Below are 19,319 nucleotides of genomic sequence, written 5' to 3' on the forward strand. Positions count from 1 at the left end.
GTGGCACTAAGATACATGGTTTATAGGGCCTGATGGTGTGATGGGTTGGCAGATGATCTTAGAGGTCTATGATTTTAAGATTAGCTGTTCTTGGCAGAACAAGTCAACATAGTTAAATGGAAGGAAAGAATGTGATGGTAGAGCTTTAAAAATAAGGAGTGTGGTAGAGCTGCAACAGAGTTAAGGAGGAGGAAGACCAAATGAATCTGACAATATGCAGTCTAGAATAAGAAAAGAGAGTGAGTCACTTTGAATTATACTCCTAATTGTATATTATAAGAAAATATGGTCTTCATTTACCTTTTAATATTTCAACAGGAACATTTGTTTATTAGCTGACATCCTGCTATGGTAGGCTGAATGGTACTTCTAATAGTAATGATGAAATTTATCTTTCTTAAATACTATTCAAAAATTATTTTCTTTTCACCTTTCTGATCTGTTGCTAAACGATTTAGTTTGAACTGTGAATGTTATGCTTTGTTTTCTTAGCTAGTAAAAATGTGCTGCAAGAATAGGAAGGCTATTTAACTATTAGGCTAACTTAACTTAGGCTATTTAACTCTGTGGTACTATCCACTTGTGAGAAAAGTAAGGCTTAGTAATAAGCAAGTAAATTCTTTGAAGATATAATCTAGATCAAAATAAAATTAGATAGTTTTTAATAGTTTGTGACTTTGCTGTTTTATGGAAGAGAAGTTATATTCTAGCATATTCAACTGAGTGATACTATTATTTAGTATTGACTAGAATTTTTATTTTTAATCAGTTAATTTTTATTCCATGTGACATTCTGAGAGTTCATTCTCCAAATATGTATGATAGGATTCAAATATTTGTGTCTCATATTTTCAGGGGTGTATGAAGATGACAATAATCAATCATACCTAATTAGCTGGTGACACACTGTGCTTGCAGTAATTAAACAAGACATTATGGCTTTACTTTCTAATGATTAAGATCACAGAGATTGAGAGCCAGCTGTTAATCACTTTTCTTGCACAGCTACTGTCATTAACAGAAAATCCCAATAATCTGCCCCTAAGGTAATTTTTAACAGAGCTTTTCTTGTGGACAGTATGTGATTTAAACAGCAGAGTAGATTTTATTTTCAATATCTTTTCAAACTGGTTCTATTTTGAGCTAACGTTCTTACTTGTAGGTTTCCGCATGCTACACATATTTAGGAGAAACTCTGCTAGAAGTTACTGTAATATCACTGTTAAAATCTACTGTCAGCTACTAAGACTAATATAATTTTTCCAACTATATGTAGTGATATGTAAATCCATAATATTGTCATTAATAAATGCAGACATTAAAAAAAGAAGACTTTATGAAAAGGTTTAATTTTCAAGATGGATATTTCAGATACAAGTGTGCTTTTAGGAAAAATGTACTCAACTATTTACTCTTGACCTTTTTTATTTCAAATTCTGACTCTTATTTTATATACCTGTTAAGTACCTTGCATTGCAAAGTTACACTATATTGTAATTCAATAACTTTATCCTTAATTGACCTACCTAGGATCACTGATATCCATAAGATATATTCCATTGGCTTTTGAGTGTATGTAAATCAATGCTTCAAAATGGATTATCAAGAATTTGTGATCTCCATTAATTAGGAGCAGTGCTTGTTGTCAGTATGAAACTATGATATGGTGTTAGAGCTCTAATAAAAATGCATAGTGTCATAAATGAAATGCTTAAGAGGATTTTTAAAAAGTGAGGCAAGAATAAATATCCTTGCTAGCTATTTGTAGAGCCTATTGAATGTGAGTTTTTTCTTTTGCTTTTATTTTTTGTATGTTTGGCTTGAAGTTGATTTATTTGAAGTAGGAGCTGAAAACAAATGCATATGTTTCAAATACCTCTTAAAAATTAGGCTGTACTAATTTACTATCTGTAAAGTTAGTTTGCTTGTTTATTATTTGAGATAGAAAGGTTTTTTTGGTGAAATTAAAAGTAATTTACTTTCAAAAATTAACATTAATAGTTGCTTTCTAACTGGAAAGAAATCCAGATTTAGTTTTTTCTTCATTTTTTTTTCTTTCAGTTAAAATATTTATATTCAAACTGCTGTAAGATATGTGTCTTCCAATTTACATGGAAGCTGATGGGCTGGACTATTGGTGCAGACAGAAATTTCTTGTGCAAGGGGTCCTCAGAGCTGTCAGCATAGAAGTCCCAGCTACAAGTCTTGTGCTGGTTTCTAAGGGAAATGAAAGCAGCTGGTGATGAGCTACTTGCATTGGTGCTCATGGAGGGGGAAATGAGGCTTGTGGACCCTTCCCAAAGCACAGTGTGGAAGGTACCTTCACCACAGTCCTGACCTTTGGCCTCAAATTGGATGAACAAGTGTCTGGCAGCAACTCTGAGCCATACCTCTGAGATATAATGTCTACCACCTGCTGTACTTGGAAACTGGATAGTTGTGTCAGTCAGAAATTTAGAGATCTGATCAACAGCAAGCTGAACTCATGTCTACAGTGCGTCCAAACAGGCAGAAAGGCCAACTGTGACCTGGGGTGCATCAATCACAGCACCTCCATCCAGTCAAGGGAAGGGACTGTATTGCAATGTACTGTCTCAACTTGAGTATTGTGTGCAATTGGGCAATGTCGTACAAAAAGGACATAAAACTATTGATTACCTTTGAACATTTTCTCCCACTTTTCAATTACTAGTATGAAAAGCCTCGCAAATACTACTCTATCCATCTGAGAAACAAGTGACCATAACCAAGTCAGTAGTTACTGTAGAAAACCTAGTATGTCTCAACAAAACTTTTATGCTCTGCCTATTTTTTTACAAGGTTTTTCAAAATAAAATTTGAAGTGGGGAAAATGAGTGTTTTATGTCAGTTAGACCAAAGTTTTGCCCTAGAGATGATGCCTATCTTGAAGCGAGATTCACAGTTCTGAGATTTAGGTGGTAGATAAAGTATACAAAAAGAATTAGGGTATTTTGAGGAGGGTCCCAAAACACTACTGCCAGCAGGGACTGCTTTAAAGTAGATATGTGCTGGCTAGGGACATGCCTGATGAAGATAAGAATAAAACTGATAAAAGCATTCATCTGCATTCATCTCCCTCTTGAGAATGTTTTTATCTTCTGTGTAGTATTGAGAGGTTTGGGACTTAAGTAAGAAAGTTTCGGTAACTTTTCTTTCAAGAAATGCAATAGCGACTTTCTTAAAAGTTCGTGTGACAATTGTACTACTATTCTTTTTACCTCTTCCCCCCTCCATGTTAATGTGCACACATGGACGCAGGTATGCAGACTCATGCATCTTCTCTTGAGGACAGTAACTAGAAACCCTATCTGAAGTATGGAAATCAACATTTACTTTCCTATTCTGTTCAAATGTTTTAATTTATATTCCCCTATAGCACATCTGCTATGTATGTACCTAAGAGTAAGTATAATTGCTGTGCTTTCAGTTTCCACTAAATATAAGGGAAGCTTTGACACTTGATTATCCAAAGAGCTATGCTGTATCTGAATTTAAGTGCCTTAAGTTTAAACTGACTTCACAGAGTGAAAGCTTTTTACTAATGATCACTGCAGAGTTTTCCCCTAATTTTATAGAAAAATGAAAATATTATTATAAAGATAATGTTCCATGTTTGATTTTAAATTCCTTTGTTTGAAAGTATACAGGGTACAAGGCACATTTCTTCTTTAATTCCATTACTCTGTTCTTTTATGAAATCTATTTAATAAAATTTGTAGGCTTGATTTAGAACAGTCCTTTGAAAACAAATCTTGCAACTAAACTTTAAATTATGTATGAGTGTTTGTCAGTTGCATAGAGGTGCAGTGATGTGATGATATTGTTATACACCTCATAAATTAATAAATATTATCCTTAAATATGATAATACATTTCAAAACAGGTGTGTTGCTTTTCCACTTCTGTGAAATTACTGCAATGCTATAAAATTGCACCAGTCTCCTTTCTTAACAAATAGCTTTAAATGGTGCTAATTCCCCAGTTTTTCTTTAAGAAAATAGCTAACTGAATAGTAATGGGAAATTTGCAGATAAGTGAACATACCAAAGATTGAAATCGATTTTGTTTGCTCTCATGGAGAAAAACTTTGAGACCAAAATATTTGACTGTTATGAGAGTTTACTAGTTAATAGTCCAGTGTTAATTTCAGCAATGTACATCCAGCTTGGCCTGAGCAAACTGAAGTCCTTTGACACCAGTATTTGTGATTAGAGTATGTATATTTGCATGTTTTATGAGATGAAAACCTAGTTTTGAGTTGTAATAGAATTCTTTATCATAAAAACAACATTTGTGATAGATCCTTGACACAGTGGAAGGGAAACCTCTGAGTCTGAAACAATATTGCACTTCTTTATTGAACAGAAAAATGCATTCACATAGATTTATACGTACATTATCTATCTGCGTATAGTGCAGTTTCAGAGCAGTTCATACATTTGAAGGCAAAAAGAACATACTTCAACAGTGATACCTCTTTGTGAAAAAGTACAAGGAAGTATGATTTCTTTTTGTGTTTTAATGCTTGCTTCAAATACAATTTAGCCTGCTTTTTACAGCATAGAAGAGGCTTTGTATGTCTAATCCATTTAGAGCCTGAATAGCAGACCAGTTTTCCACTTTGTTTATACAATGTTTATTTATGTGCCTTTTGTGCATCAAATGGGATACAAGTTATTAATTATCAATGATAAATATTAATATTTTTAATTTTTTGTTTCTGTATCTTGCTTTTACAGACTAAAACTGGTATTGCTTTGTTGTATGATGAAGTATCTGAAAATGCTTATGACATCCGACTGAAGCTCACAAAAGAGGTATTAGCAATTCAAAAACAAGATGTCGTCTGTGTTAGTGGAAGTGATCGCAGTGCAAATGTAAGTGCTTCTATATCTCTGTGCTTTCGACTGCACTTTAACGTTTTCCACAGTGATCAGTTCATGGTATTGGAGCGCAAGAGAATTTATTGAGTAATAGAAGTATGTAATGTGTCACATGGCTGCAATATATTGTGTCTGCGCATCTAAGTGTATATCATTGTGCCAATGGTATTTAAATGCCTTGTGTTTAAACTTTCATTCATGGAAATGGATTTGAAATTCTGTCTTGCCCAGTCTGGCTAATTCTTGAATGAATCATCACAGGCTGACTGTATCTGAGGAAAAGTTGTATCAAACTTGTGTTTGTATTTATCGTCACTCATTGACCATTCATAAAAAGAAAGGGAAGGAATGGTTAATCCAAATCTTCACTTAGAAGTATCAAGATTTGTGTTGATTCCTATTTAATACACTTTACTTCTGTGTTTTGTGGATGCCCTAAATAGTGTTTCATGTGGAAGACAGGACAGGAAGACAGGCTCTGAAAGGGTTAGTTCAATGCAGGCTATCTTTCTCAAACTTTAATGCATAGAAATTAAGTCATAACTTAATATTTGCTTTTTCCATATTATACCTAATCAAATAAAAACTTTTTGAAAATTAGCATTTCAAATAAAGGCCAGTTAAGATAAGCACTGTGTGTTTTACAGTATATGAATTACTTGGGAGCTCAAAATCAGAATTTGAAATTGGGCTGAAATATCTGGTAGTTCTTTAGTGATATTTTTGGTAACTCTGAAGTTTCAAATTTACAGCTACACATGCAAAATTCAGAAGAGATAAATGCTTTATATTTCAAGTGGCTCAAGAAAATAATTTTCATCTCTCCTCTGTATGATTCAAAATATTAATGGAAAACTCTAACTTGAAAGTCAATCCCATAGCAGTCACAATCATTTTTTCTTACTGATTTATTCTCCTTTCTATATTTATTATTTCTTAGTTACTTGTAGTTAATATTTATTTGGACATGACCATTTATCATAATAGTGCCTCTGCAGCAAAAGTAGAAGTAACATGCTTGTCTTCTTTCTGGTGTGATCTTGAACATGAAGGAAGAATACAGAAAAGTTACCCTAAAACCAAAATATTTCTCCTTAAGTGAGTTATATACATGAATAAATTGAAGAAGAAAGCTCTTTATGTACTTATGTTAATACTTTTTTTCACCTGCCAGTATTGTGAGACAACCATTCATGGGAGGCATTTGACATATTTGCTTCCACTCCTTCTTTTGCTTATAGATTCATTGACCTTGAAGATTATTGAGGACAGGGTTTGCAGATGCTTGACTGCTGGCTCTATGCATTTCTGAATGCTGAGGGTTGGCAAAGGTGTCGGTTATCACAGGTGCTACCTTGGTGGTTTGGACTTTCAGCAGTGCAGATTATTCCCAAGGATGTTACACTGTGTGTACAGATAAAAGGCTGTCTCTGTAGAATACCCATCTTTTACTGGTGTAATCTTGGTCTTTTCTTTTTTTGCCATCTCACTTTCATTTAGGTACTATCTGTATGCACAGAGAAAACTTTATCTTTGATGAGCAATTGTAGGGCTTGTTTTTTATCATTTTACTTGGAAGTAGAGTATTGAGAGAGTGAGGAATATGCTTTCTGGAATTCCAGACATGTATAGAAGAAAATAGTGTAAAGGCAGCTGATTACACTTACAGAAAGGAATCAATTATCAATTAAATGAGTGCCAAAATAAGATCTATTTTCAGTTAAAGGGGAAACAGAGAGGCATTCCTTTTTTATACTTCTCATAATATGATATTTCTGAATAGTATGATTTTTTAATAACTTTTTTGTCATTTAATGTGTTAAAATTAATTTCCTACATATTCATGGTACCTCATTCCCCCTTCCTTACTACTCTGTCTATCCTTTTCCTGTTTTGATCTCACAGTATTATTAATCTCTTCCTTTCATAAGCATTGTTTTCTTTTAATTTGCATTTTGTTTTTGTCTCTTTTTTTTCTGCTCTAATTCCACTTGCAAAGTTAAAAAAAATATGTATAAAATAAATAATTGCATCTGGCTTTTTACCGCAACTAGTCCCTCTCTCAGAGCTAAATTGCCTCCGACTCGATCAGTGGTCAGGCAGGTTTTCAGTAGGAAGAGAAGTCTTCAAAAAATTATGTGTGGAAAAAGGATTAGAATGATAGAAACCTTTGTGTTTTACGTTTCCCAGCTTTGTAAGTCCTCTCTTAGCTAGAGTTGGGCAGAGTGAAGTAGTGTAGATGAATAAGATTTCTTCAAGCTGAACCATTCCATTCCAAACAGGGAGTAAAACTTGATTTTTTATTTTTAATTAAAAAACTAGAATGCATTAGGTGCTGTTTCAATTCCCAATGAACTGCTATGACTCTTTTCCATTATAACTTGGATGCTAATAAGGGCACAGAAAAAAAAAAATAAAAAAAAATGTTATTTTAGCAAGGCTTTGGAGAAAAGGCATTAAGGTCTTAAAAAATGAACTTTAGCCACGTTGTGTTTCTGTCTAGGTAACTACTATTACTACTCTGTTTGCCCAGCGTCTGTTCTGTCACTACTAGTATGCTTATACATCCAAAATAATTTTTAAAATTGCTTCTAAAATCATCTAATATTTAAATTTTTATCAATATTTTGAAACATCCAGTGGATGATTAAAGGAATACTCTTCCTTTTGAAACTAAGATCATTTGTATAGAGAAAATGCATTATTTAACTATTTGTTATTTGTTTTCATGTGTTGTAAAGCTGACCTAGATATCTAGAAGATAACAATCAAGCAATTCCTTAGAATTTTTTATTATGAAAGATCATAAGCTTCTGTTGCTGTCATTTTGAGAAGAGTGTTAAGAGTTAGTATCACAAAATAAATTCTAAGTGTAATGGCACAGGGATTCAAAGCATTCTGTGGATGTGCCTGAAAAATAGTATCCGCTTGAGATGTGGAAAGAGTCCAGCCAGTAAGTTAACATACCAGCAAGACAGAAGGAAAGGCAACGCAACACTGATGTTACTACAGTTTTGTCCTTTATTAAAATTTCAGTTAATCTATTGTACACGGGGACATGGCAGACTGTAAGTACTATTAAGTTGCTATCGTATACATTGTGAGGATTAGATCAGCAGTTTAAAGTCTTCAGGTGCTAGAAGAAAAAAATATGACTACAATTGAACGTGAGCACTTCCAGTTATGGTATGTTAGATATTGTTGGATGCCAACTCTGCTGTTCATCTTTATTATATCATCAACCAACATATTTCATATTGCACAAAATGAAGGTAAATGAAATCAATTCAAATAAAGAACAACTGTTAATTCCTGTTATTGGAAGTAGGGAAAATGAAGCATAAACATATCTTACCATTGGTTCCAGTATATGTTATTAGTAGCTCTGGAAATCCAGATTTTTATCATCTGTATTGTCAGTCCCAGAGTTATTTGGATTGGAGGAGCCTCTCAAGGTCATCTGATTCAACCCACTGTTCAGTGCAGGTTTACAGGTTTAACTACTCAGGTAAGTTACTGAGGGCTTTGTCTATTCTAGTGCAGATGGAATGTCCACCACCTCTCTGGGCAATCTCTTTTAATGCATAACTATTTTTGCTGTGATATTCTTTACAATCATGCTCAACTGGAAAATTTTATAGCTTCAAATAGGGATGTGCCTCTCATCTGTTTGTTGTGCATCTCTGAGAGCAATCTGATTCTGTTTTCTATATAATCCTCCTTTAGGTTGGCAGGCTTTGAAACTCAAATGAGTGACTTCATTTTACTCCAAGACTTTGATCTACAGTAATAGAAACAGTTATAATAAGATAAACTGATAAAAATATCTTATTATACTATATTTATTAAGTATTCTCAGCAACTGTCCCATATCTCAGCTAGCATGTGAAAAGATTTGCTTCATCTCCATACAAAACTTGAGGTAACATGAGCCAGCTGAGAAAGCCAACATCATCCTGGCCTCGACAAAAATGTGGCCTGCTGATTAGGGAAGGAATTGTACCGCTATTCTTCAACTCAGGGTCTTCTGTGATTATATACTTTGTTTAATCGACGAGTTCCTTCAAGACTAGGGTGAATGCTATCAAACCCTGATGATTTGGTACTGCTATTTAGTCACTTTGCTTCTAAAATGATTACAAATTCAGGTCCATACATCCTTTATACTACAATGAATGCTGGAGGAACTTTTCTTGTCTCTTTTACACAAAGCCCTAATGAAAAGTGTTATTTTATCTTCCCTTCCTCTGAGTATACCTTTTAAATCTTGATCATGAATCAGTCCTGTGATTTCTTTGGCAGACCTCCTGCTCCTGGTAGATTTGAAGATTTATTATTAATTGTAATTCTTTTTGTGAGCTTTTGAATTTCTCCTTTCTGGTGCAGCATGTGCACATTTACTTTATTTATATTCCTGACTTTGTTTGAAGATGATGTCCACCACTCTTTTCATCTAATAACCTTTCAGCATCCTGGTTAGACATGTTGTTTCCCTTTTTGCTTAGTTAAGCCCTTCTAATAAGTGCTATTCAGTAGCTCTCTGCTTCTAATGTGGAAACCTTAAGAACTCCTCATGCTGCCTCTGAAATTTTAATTTTCTAAGCTGCGCCCCTTTATTTTACCTTCCAGCAAGCTTCCTAACTTTTGAACTCTTCCCTTTTAGGGATCATCACAGCATAAATATCGAATAATAAGTGCATAGCAGTTGCCATTACAGAGTAGTTTTTCAACTGTGGAAGTTTTCACTATGCTACTAAAGAGTAGGGCAAGTATTTAGTCCAGTCTTCTGAGGCTCCATGGAACAGTAACTGATAGAGACCTGCTTTTTGTTATCATGCTATGTGCTCACAAGATTTGATCTGAAACTAAGCAAAGTCTGTTATCAGTGTTATATTTCATATTCCTGTTGCCTCTCTTCATGTCACTGTTATCCTAGTCACTAATTCAAACTCTTAAATCCATGAAAATTTTAGTAGTTGGCTTATTAGTTTTGAGTCCTAAGCACACTTTAGCACAGTGTGTTCACTGTGCTGGTTATCTAGCCTATTTTACCTTTCTTATATAGTTTACATCCTGTTATAGTTGTTTTTGTTGTTGTTTTTGTTGTTGCTCTTTGTTTTTTGTTTTTCCCCTACATTTCCTGATGTTTACACCTCTCTTTAGTTCAGATTTGGTGCAATTTTCATTTACTTCCTAGCATTCTGTTTTACATTTCCTGTAAAATCACTGTAACTATCCTTCATTTCTGGGTATAGAATACTTCTGTTTATATCCATAATAGATGCAACACTATTGCACTAACTTCTCTCATAAACTTTTCTAACACTACGGTTTAAAACTTTGATTTCAGTGTTTCTGTATTTTAAGTTCAAGCATTTTTTGTTCTTTTACTGCTCAGATGAAGTCTGTGCCTCTTGTACAGGCTTCCCTTATTTCAAAAATTCTTGAGTTTCTGATGAACTTGAGTCTATACTCCTGGAGCCATTTCTTTAAGTAGGCATTGTAACCTTATCTCTCTAGCCCTGCAGGGACTACTGGGAGAATTTTGGACCACCCTACTGTAGAATTACATGGCTCTGGGTTCCTTGATGCTTTGTTTTCATCCCTAAGGCTTATTTCCATTACAGCTGTCTAACATCTCTTCCTTGAGAGGGTCTTTTTCACTGCAAGAATGTTTACGTTCATTTTACATTCCTAAAATGAAACTGAAATCATGCACAAGATTCCCTTCCTCCCTGAATTAAAATAAACCTCATTAACCTCATTCTGGCAAGGTGGTGTTAAGGGGAAAAATAAAAATAAAAAAAATACAAATTATTTGTGAACTTCACTCAATTAATGTTTGTCTGACTTAGTGAAATCATAAAATACGTAATCAAGAGATGTAATTATAAAAGTGATATCATACATATATGAACTCTGGTATAAAGAATAGCAAAAAAAAAAAAAAAAAAAAGTAATTTTACACATTCAGAATCTGCCATTACAGATCTTGAAAGATATAATTATATGTACTATTGTTCAGTATGTTGCAAAAAAGTTCTTGCAAACTCAGTAATTATTGTCAGTGGATGAACTGGCACTATTGTGTTGTCAGTCACCATGATTTGCACATAAATGAAACATCAGATTCAGTGTACTATTAACCGTAAGATAGGCTGCTATAGAAAAATATCAATAAACATTTATCTTCTTTATGCACTTAAACATGAAATACAAGAAAATAAGGCAGACGATCACAAAAAGTCTTTTAGCATATGCTGCAAAAATAGCTTATGACTGAAGGTAATGATTAGAAGACATCAGTATTTGTGATGGAGATACGAGAATAAATATCATGTGCAAGCTTAATAGCAGCTAAAGAAGATAAATCAGCTATGAAAACATGCATCTCAAATCTCTTAATAGTTTTCTCATGGAAAAATTTGTCGAAATAAAGCAAAAGTAAGTGAAAATATCTCTTTAGGAAGAATATCACATCAGTGGTAGAAAAATATATTAAAACTCTGCATGTAGAGTTCATTGAACAGCTATACTCTCTGTGTTAAGGAATTAATTAATTGCCTATAAATCAGTGTTGAATGATACTTCATAACAGAACTTGATCATATAAATTCCAGGGCACCACTGAAAATTATTATTATTATTTTTTTTTTTTTACGTAGATAGCACTTTGAAGCATCTTATGTGCCTATTCAAATATTGTGTTTTCACCTAAATTTATTTTTTTCTGCAATTTTTTAAAGCACAGAACTGTTACACTTCATAGACAACCAGTTGGTGGCTTGGGCTTAAGCATAAAGGTATGAAAAATATCTGTTTTCTTTTAATTTTCAGTTTGAATAGCTCACTTCAGCCTTGATTGTCATCTCACTATTAATATACGTCTTTTACAGGGTGGTGCTGAGCACAAAGTGCCTGTCGTCATATCAAAAATGTTTAAAAACCAAGCAGGTAAAATATATATTTCTGTTATTTAAATGTATAGTACTATAGTACACATGATTTCTTTTTAATATCAAATGTTCTGTAGACTCAAAATTAAAACATATTTATGACTCATTCCAGCATCACAGTGACTTTAAGACTTTATTTAAATGTTCAACTTATTCTTTGTGTTGAATTTAAAATCTGTCCATGTCTTCAGGAACTGAGCTCGAAATTTTCCTGGTAAGTAACGGCTTCTGAAAACGTGCATTTTACTGCAGTGAGAACAAGATGTGTAGTAGACAACAGCTTTTTAACATCATTTCTGAAAACAAAGCTGTGACTTAGGAAATGTATTGATACACTTAAGTTAAATAACCCAGAGGATAAAAGAAATAAGCTGAACATATTTTTTCCCTACACAGTAATTCACTGTCATATGGTATTGGAAACAGAGGGTGATTTGGAATGGTAATTATGAGCTGAGCGGAGCCCTCATGGTGGCTGCAGCTGCTCACGTGGAACAGAGGGCAGTGCTGAGTTCTGCTCTCTGGTGATAGTGACAGGACCCAAGGGAATGGTGTGGAGCTGTGTCCCAGGAGATGGGTTGGGCTGAGTGTTAGGAAAAAGTCACAGGGTAGTTGGAAAGGGCTCCCCAGGGCTGTGATCACAGCACTGAGCTACTAGATTTGAAGGAGCATTTTGATGACATAGGGCTTGGATTTTGGGTGGTCCCTCGTGGAACCAGTAGTTGGACTCGATGATCCTGTAGGTCTCTTCCAACTCAAGATTCTGTAATCATGGTCATTACACAATTATATGATTCTAATGCTTTAATTTTGCAGGAAACAATCTGATAATATTTTCTAGAGGGGAAAAAAAGTATTCTATTCATATGTACATTCTTTCTCCCCACATATACATACATACATATATGTATATTTTAATATAAGTATTTATATGAAAATATATATGGAAAAATATCCATGTTGGTTATAAAGAGAGGAAATGTCAAGTGTCAGAGTGACAATTTTACCTCAAATTTCATTTTGGACTGAGGATCTGTATATTTATAATGGGAATAAATTAATAATGGATTTTCATTATATGAGGTACTAATGGTGGTGAAACTGATTAAGTAGCTTCACTACTTCATCTCAAAGGGATTTTGAGATGTGCAAAGAGATGAGTTGCTACTTCAAAAAATATGTTGAATTAAAAAAAAAAAGTCATACAAAATCATTCGAAAATAGAATTTCACTATGAGGGATTTTACTAATTTAGATAAACTTATGTGAGTAAAATTCTTCCTACTGAAAAAAAAATAAATAAATGTTTTCCTAAAATATCTGGTAACTTGCTGCCTTTTGTGAAATTTAATAACTGTTGTATGGCAGCACTGCAAAGTCATGCTTCCAACTGTATTTTGGATACAGTGCTCTTTTATAGTTCCAAAAGTTGGAAGTTTAATAGGATGAAGAAGGTGTTTCTTAATTTATACTTGTACAACTTTTAAACTGTCTGATGTATTTAGAAATATTTTTTTTCCTCCTTAAATTTCCCAGATTCTGTAGCAGTGGTACTATTAAATACTTCACTTACAGTTTTGACTTGCTTAGAGAGCCCTCAGCTGTGATCAGTGTTTATAACAGAATCACAGAATTATAGAGTTTGGAAGGGGGACCTCTAGACACCATCTATTCTAACCACCCTTCTGAAGCAGGCTCCCACATCCAGATGAATGAATGGATTGCTCTATTTGATTTGACTTTCTTTCATTATGACTGTTTTATAAGACAGAAACTTGCACAGAAACTCAATTTAAGAGCTTAGCTTTATATTTCTGAAGGGTAAGGTAAAGTAGTCCTTCAGTACTGGAGACTGACGTCCCAGTATATTGCTAATCACAATTAAGTCTGTCATGAATTTTCTCCCAGTGTCTATGCTCCTTCACATGATTGAGGAAAAGTGAGTTTTGCTGATGCTGCTTACATACGTCTTTTTCTTGCTGATAAAGTTTTTGTTAATCTTTGAGGGACAGAAGTCCTGTCCCAGACTGAATGAGAAAAAGTAAATGCAAACACATTTAATAATTCTAAATTAGAGTGATATATATATAGATAGATAGATAGATAGATAGATAGATAGATAGATAGATAGATAGATAGATAGATAATTCTAAAATAGAGTGATATTAGCCTAAGGGACATCTTAATCCAATAGAAAATCATTTCCAAAGATAGGATCTTTTTCCTTCTTGCTCATGTGTCCAGTTGTCCTGTTGACTCAGAATATTAGCTACATTACTAATAATCTCCCAGCATTGGTTTTTTGTTTTTGTTTCTTGGAAAGAGAATATTGATGTTGAAGCTTCTCAGTAAGATTTTACAAAACTGAATCATTCTTTTTATGATTGTTTTCTCTGATGAAATTTAAGATAGAATTGATTTTCCTTTTTGAATCTAAGATGAGTCAATCATTAGATAATGGTGTTTTGTTAATAGCTTCTAGATATATATTATTCTAGTAAGTGTGTTATAATCAGTATTAACAGCTTATTTATGGTAATGACTGCAGTAATTTTACAGTCAAAAAAGGGCAGAGTACTATTCTTAGAAAAGCGTAAATGAATATATTGAACTTTGAAAGGAATCAGGTTGCTCAGGCTTACTTGATATACAGTGAACCTGTAAGAAAATTTGTCAGATATGTGAAATATACTTTAATGAAGTCTTATATAAAATATAGTGTAAATTCTACAAGCTTTCCTATGTTTAAAAACTTCTATCTGGTCTTTGTTATTCCTATCCGTAATTGCTAAGTAAATCTATGAACTTGCAGAAGGGTAGAGGCTGTAAATAGTAATAGACTGAAATATAGTGTATTCATAAGTGTGTGTGAATTTAGTTGCATACAATGCAGGATATTTTAATTGTTAAAGCATTATATTATTATGGTCAAGCAGTTTAATTTCTGTTTTATGTTACAAAGTTATCAAGTTAGCAGTCACTTTTGGCTACCTTGATACAGATTTCCATCTTTGTGAGTGCTGTTGTAATAATCTGACTGCTGCTTGTGATCTCTGCCTGCATCTCATAAAACATGTGAAGTGAGACAAGAATCAATGAAGAAACAGAACAGTGGGTACAGCTCACTGGTGTGTGGTTAAAATAGATAAATCTAATTGAATAAAACCTGGCAGAATAAGGATAGTTTGCATTTTGCTGGTTTCACAGAGGATCCTCTCTTGAGAACCAAACTGGTTCTCAAACGTTAATTTGAAAGCATTTTCCCACCTTCTGTGATAAAAGGTGACTTAATATTTAATGTGTTTAGTCCATTTCTGAGGGGAGTTTACATATACCCTGGCAGGTTTAGAACAAATTCAGGGCATTCAGCCGATGAGACATTCTTGGCTTTAAACCCTGCACTCTCCAAACACTGTAGCTGTATCCAGCTATCACATCCTGGCTGCTTGCACTCAGGACCATCTGTTCAGAGGACACAGTGTCAGTTTGATGTGGGCTTTTAGCAGTTTCACTTACACATATGTGCCAAGCAAAGATGGTTTGATATGTAAGCATATGCTGTGCTGCTCACATAAGTATTTTTTCTGCATTTACTCCAGTTCTCCACAAAGGTGTTACAGCTAGAGTAACCAATAAATCATTCATTGGGCATGATGTGAGATTACAAACAAGCTGCACAGTATAGTGTTGATATTCATACAATATTCTTCATTTCTGCAGCTCTACTTAGCCTGGCTTCAGCAGCCTTATGGTTTCACTTTAATAAGGTTAAGAAAGATTTAAGCCCAGGTGGAGGAAGTCGGAATAGATCAAAAACTTGAAATGTATGAATGTAATATGAATATATGTAATATGCTATATATGTATGTAATATGAACTTGATGTCCAACTCTAGATTTAAGCAATTGCTTATATGCTTTCTCAAAATGAGATTTTATGTATGTAAATGTGTGTGTGTGTGTGTATATATATGTATATACTCACATGCATGCGGATGTACATGTGTGTGTTAACTTACTGATGAAGAGTAATGCTTTTTTGTTAAAATGTTATTGTAAATTATATTCATAGGATATATTAAAAACCAAATTGTTCTTAATGCAAATGAAGACCAACTTTCAATAAGAGAATTATTTTTACTTAATTGCTATGTAAAAATATAAAATGTAGCTTGGAAATTTGAGTTCTTTAGGTTTTTGTGATGAGAGTCTTCTCTGGATGGTGCATTTTGCAGTTTCTCAAACAAAAAGGCTGTTAAATCTGAAAACTTTTTAATTTCAGTGAAGCTCTAATATTATAGCTATTATTCATGTATTCTAAACTTGAAACAAGGAAAAGGTGTGAAAAAAGTCTTATATTTCTTCAGTTATCATCTGCTCCAGTTAGCAGTTGTGTGAATGAACAAATAAATAAATAAAACCTTAGGATTTCATTTATGCTTACAATTTGAATTCTTTCTTCTGTTTCCCTTCTTCTGATGAACTGCAGAAATCTAATGAAATAAATTTTTTTGTTACTTTTTGAATTTGTTACCACTGCCATCCATATTGAAGAGAAATGTATGTGATAGTTTTTCCTCATGGTGAAATTAGAGAACTACGTCATTCACCACATACGTTCACTCAGATAAATTGTCCTTCTAAGATGGGTGGTATTTTGGACTCTGGATTTGGAGCTTTCTTTTATCATGGTGTTTTAGTACAGAAACTGGAGAAGCAAGCAGCTAGCCAGAAACCATCTTCTAATCTGTAACAAAGATTCCTACTGCACTGAAAAATATTAATTAAAGTCAGAGTAAAACTCATTCTGATTATTTGGGCTGAAGCATAGTCAAGAATAATGCAGAATACTTGATGGAAAGAGCAAATGTAACAAACATTTTGGAGGAACTGTCAAATGGTATAATATAAGAAATTTAATAACTTCCTTCAGTAACTTCAGAAAAGTTCTGTTTTTCATCTTTTCACTATTCTTATCTTTCCCTTACCAATTTCTGAACTAAAGACTTTCTAGGCTAGTTTAGAAGTTACATCTTTTTTTTTTTTTTTCTTTTTGTATCTCTTTTAACACATGTTATTTCAGGCATTCCCACTTAGTGTGCAAGTTTGTCTTCACCTCTAAAGCATTTAAAACTTTATTGTACTCTCTAACAGCATTTAATGGAAACTATTACATAATTTTATTAAAAAGACTGAGGATGTCAGATTTGCTATTAATTTATATCCTTATATGATGTTACATATTCATAACTTGTCTATGTTACTCAGCTCAGTAAGACTTCTTCAAGTGATATTAATCATACATCTATTAGAACTAATCTTACTGTATCATCATAGAGCCATAGTATGGCTTAGATTAGGGGTGACCTTAAAGATCATCTAGTTCCAAACCCCCTGCCATGGGTAGGGTTGCCAATCACTAGATCAGGCTGCCCAGTATCCCATCCAAACTGACCTTGAATGCCCAGGATACTGTTGGTCTTCTTGACTGCAATCACAACTGCTGCCTCATGTCCAGCTTTTCGTCCACCAAGATCCTCATGCCCTTCTCTGCAGGATTGCTATCAAGGAGTCTCCATATGCATCTGGGGATTGCCTCAACCCAAGTGCAACACCTTGCACTTGACTTTGTTGAAACTAATTATATTCTAGTGTACATAACCTTCTGCCATGCTGGATGGCAGCTTTGAGCAACTTGGTCTAGAGGTAGGTGTCCCTGTGTTTAACCTTTTATAAACATAATTAACGTGTAAAGGTGATTTAATGCTAATTTCTGTAGCACACTTAATTGTCTTTTAAACCCCAATGCACTTCTGCTAATTACTACCTTGTGCTTGTTTTCTTTTGTAAATCTTTTTTTGACCATATTCAACTCATTACAAGTAAAATATCATTTCACATAGAATGTCAGGAAGCATATTGAACTCCAGATAATCTATATTTACCGTTTCTCTGAATGAGGCTGTATGTTAGTTAGTATCTCAAAGCTCATTCTCAAATATTTTATTTTTATGAATCATTATACATAGTGATTCATGATTGCTGAGTAGTCTTTCATAGACACATTTGTATAAGAATGCTACCAGTGGGAAGCAAAGTTCTTGAACTTGCACAATGTTTTTTTTGTTTTGTTTTGTTTTCATGCAGAGAAGCATAACTTTAGGAAAACATCAGTTGAGATGATACAACTACTCGTCTTCAGATATAAAATGAGGGAGAATAAAACTCTCTTCTTGTCTCTTTACAAGGAATTTTTCTGGTCATTAGTTCTAATATACTTGTGAAATATATTGTGATCTATGCATCAGAGTGGCATGTCCTCTACCGTTGGATTTGTTAAAAATGTTTTTGTTATAAATCATTCTGGATTTTAAATTGTAGATCAAGCCAAATTTTTTCATCACAAACTTCTAAGTATATACTTTGCCAGAGTACCATCAGTGGCCATGATAACAGCCATGGAGGCATATGCATTATTGTGTTATTTTACAGTATAATTCACTTCTGAAGCAAACACTTCAATTTTCCCTATTTTCTATGCTTGTTTAGGTGTTTGTTTTTTTTTCATTTCATAGAGCATTTGCTATCCATCATTTAACTGTCTTCCTCCCATTCATTTTATCTGCACAGCTTCAATTGTTCGTACACTCTGCAAGCAGGATACAATTGCACTGTGCACTTAAGCTATTTTTTGTATAACGTCTACAGTAAATAGTGAGGGTTTTGCAGTGCTCATCACTGGCCAATGAGTCAGTTCACCATCAGAAATCAGATGGGGAATGTTCACCTTCCATTGTTCCCTGGAAGGGATTTATTTTCAGTGCTGGTGAATTACAATCCTTCAGCAAGTTGTCTTACTTCCTTGAGATTTTATACCTTTTTGTGTCATATCATGCCATGTCATGTCAATCCTTGAACTGTATACTAGCTCTCTAGAACTAAGTCTCAAGACTTTTGTCTATGTTGGCAAGTTTACTTTTTCTGTTTTACACTGACCTGTCATGCAAAACTTCACTTCCTGATGTCTGGGCCCTGACACACCTCATCCTGAGGTGCACTGGCATCAGACCGTAATGCCGTAAAAGACAGCAGAAACAGACCTTGATTAAAAGCAGTGAAATTGTCTCTGAAAGTTTGACCTTCTCCTAATATAATGCTTAAACATCAGTTCAATTTAGTATTGAGATAAAAGTACCTGCACAGTCTACTCTGACTTGCTTCTTGTTTTCAAATTGCTTTTGTTCAGTTGCCTTTGTGTGCATAGATAACTGCTTTTTTATAGCAGCAGTTACAAACTAGATGCATATTCTATAAGTACAGGAAATTATTTTAAAATAAAGTAAGGTAAAGACCAACAACAACACAACTTGTAGCATGTTCTTTATAATATGTGGTGAAATCTTTCCTAAGCACTTTCCTCAATAAAAGGTGTCCTTTATCTGCCAAAAGAGTGATGAAAA

At 33.8% G+C, this 19,319-nt stretch overlaps 1 protein-coding gene across 1 annotated transcript in view; it reads left to right on the forward strand.

Annotated features, from left to right (window-relative positions):
- Positions 1-19,319, forward strand: part of SNTG2 (syntrophin gamma 2) — a 178,578-nt gene that overhangs the window by 55,556 nt on the left and 103,703 nt on the right. Inside the window, exons 2-4 of the mRNA XM_015859350.2 lie at positions 4,761-4,898; positions 11,651-11,707; positions 11,801-11,858. Coding sequence (XP_015714836.1) covers positions 4,761-4,898; positions 11,651-11,707; positions 11,801-11,858 — 253 coding nt within the window. The remainder of the gene's footprint in view (positions 1-4,760; positions 4,899-11,650; positions 11,708-11,800; positions 11,859-19,319) is intronic.

Source organism: Coturnix japonica, chromosome 3 (assembly GCF_001577835.2).
Source record: "Coturnix japonica isolate 7356 chromosome 3, Coturnix japonica 2.1, whole genome shotgun sequence".
NCBI lineage: Eukaryota > Metazoa > Chordata > Aves > Galliformes > Phasianidae > Coturnix > Coturnix japonica.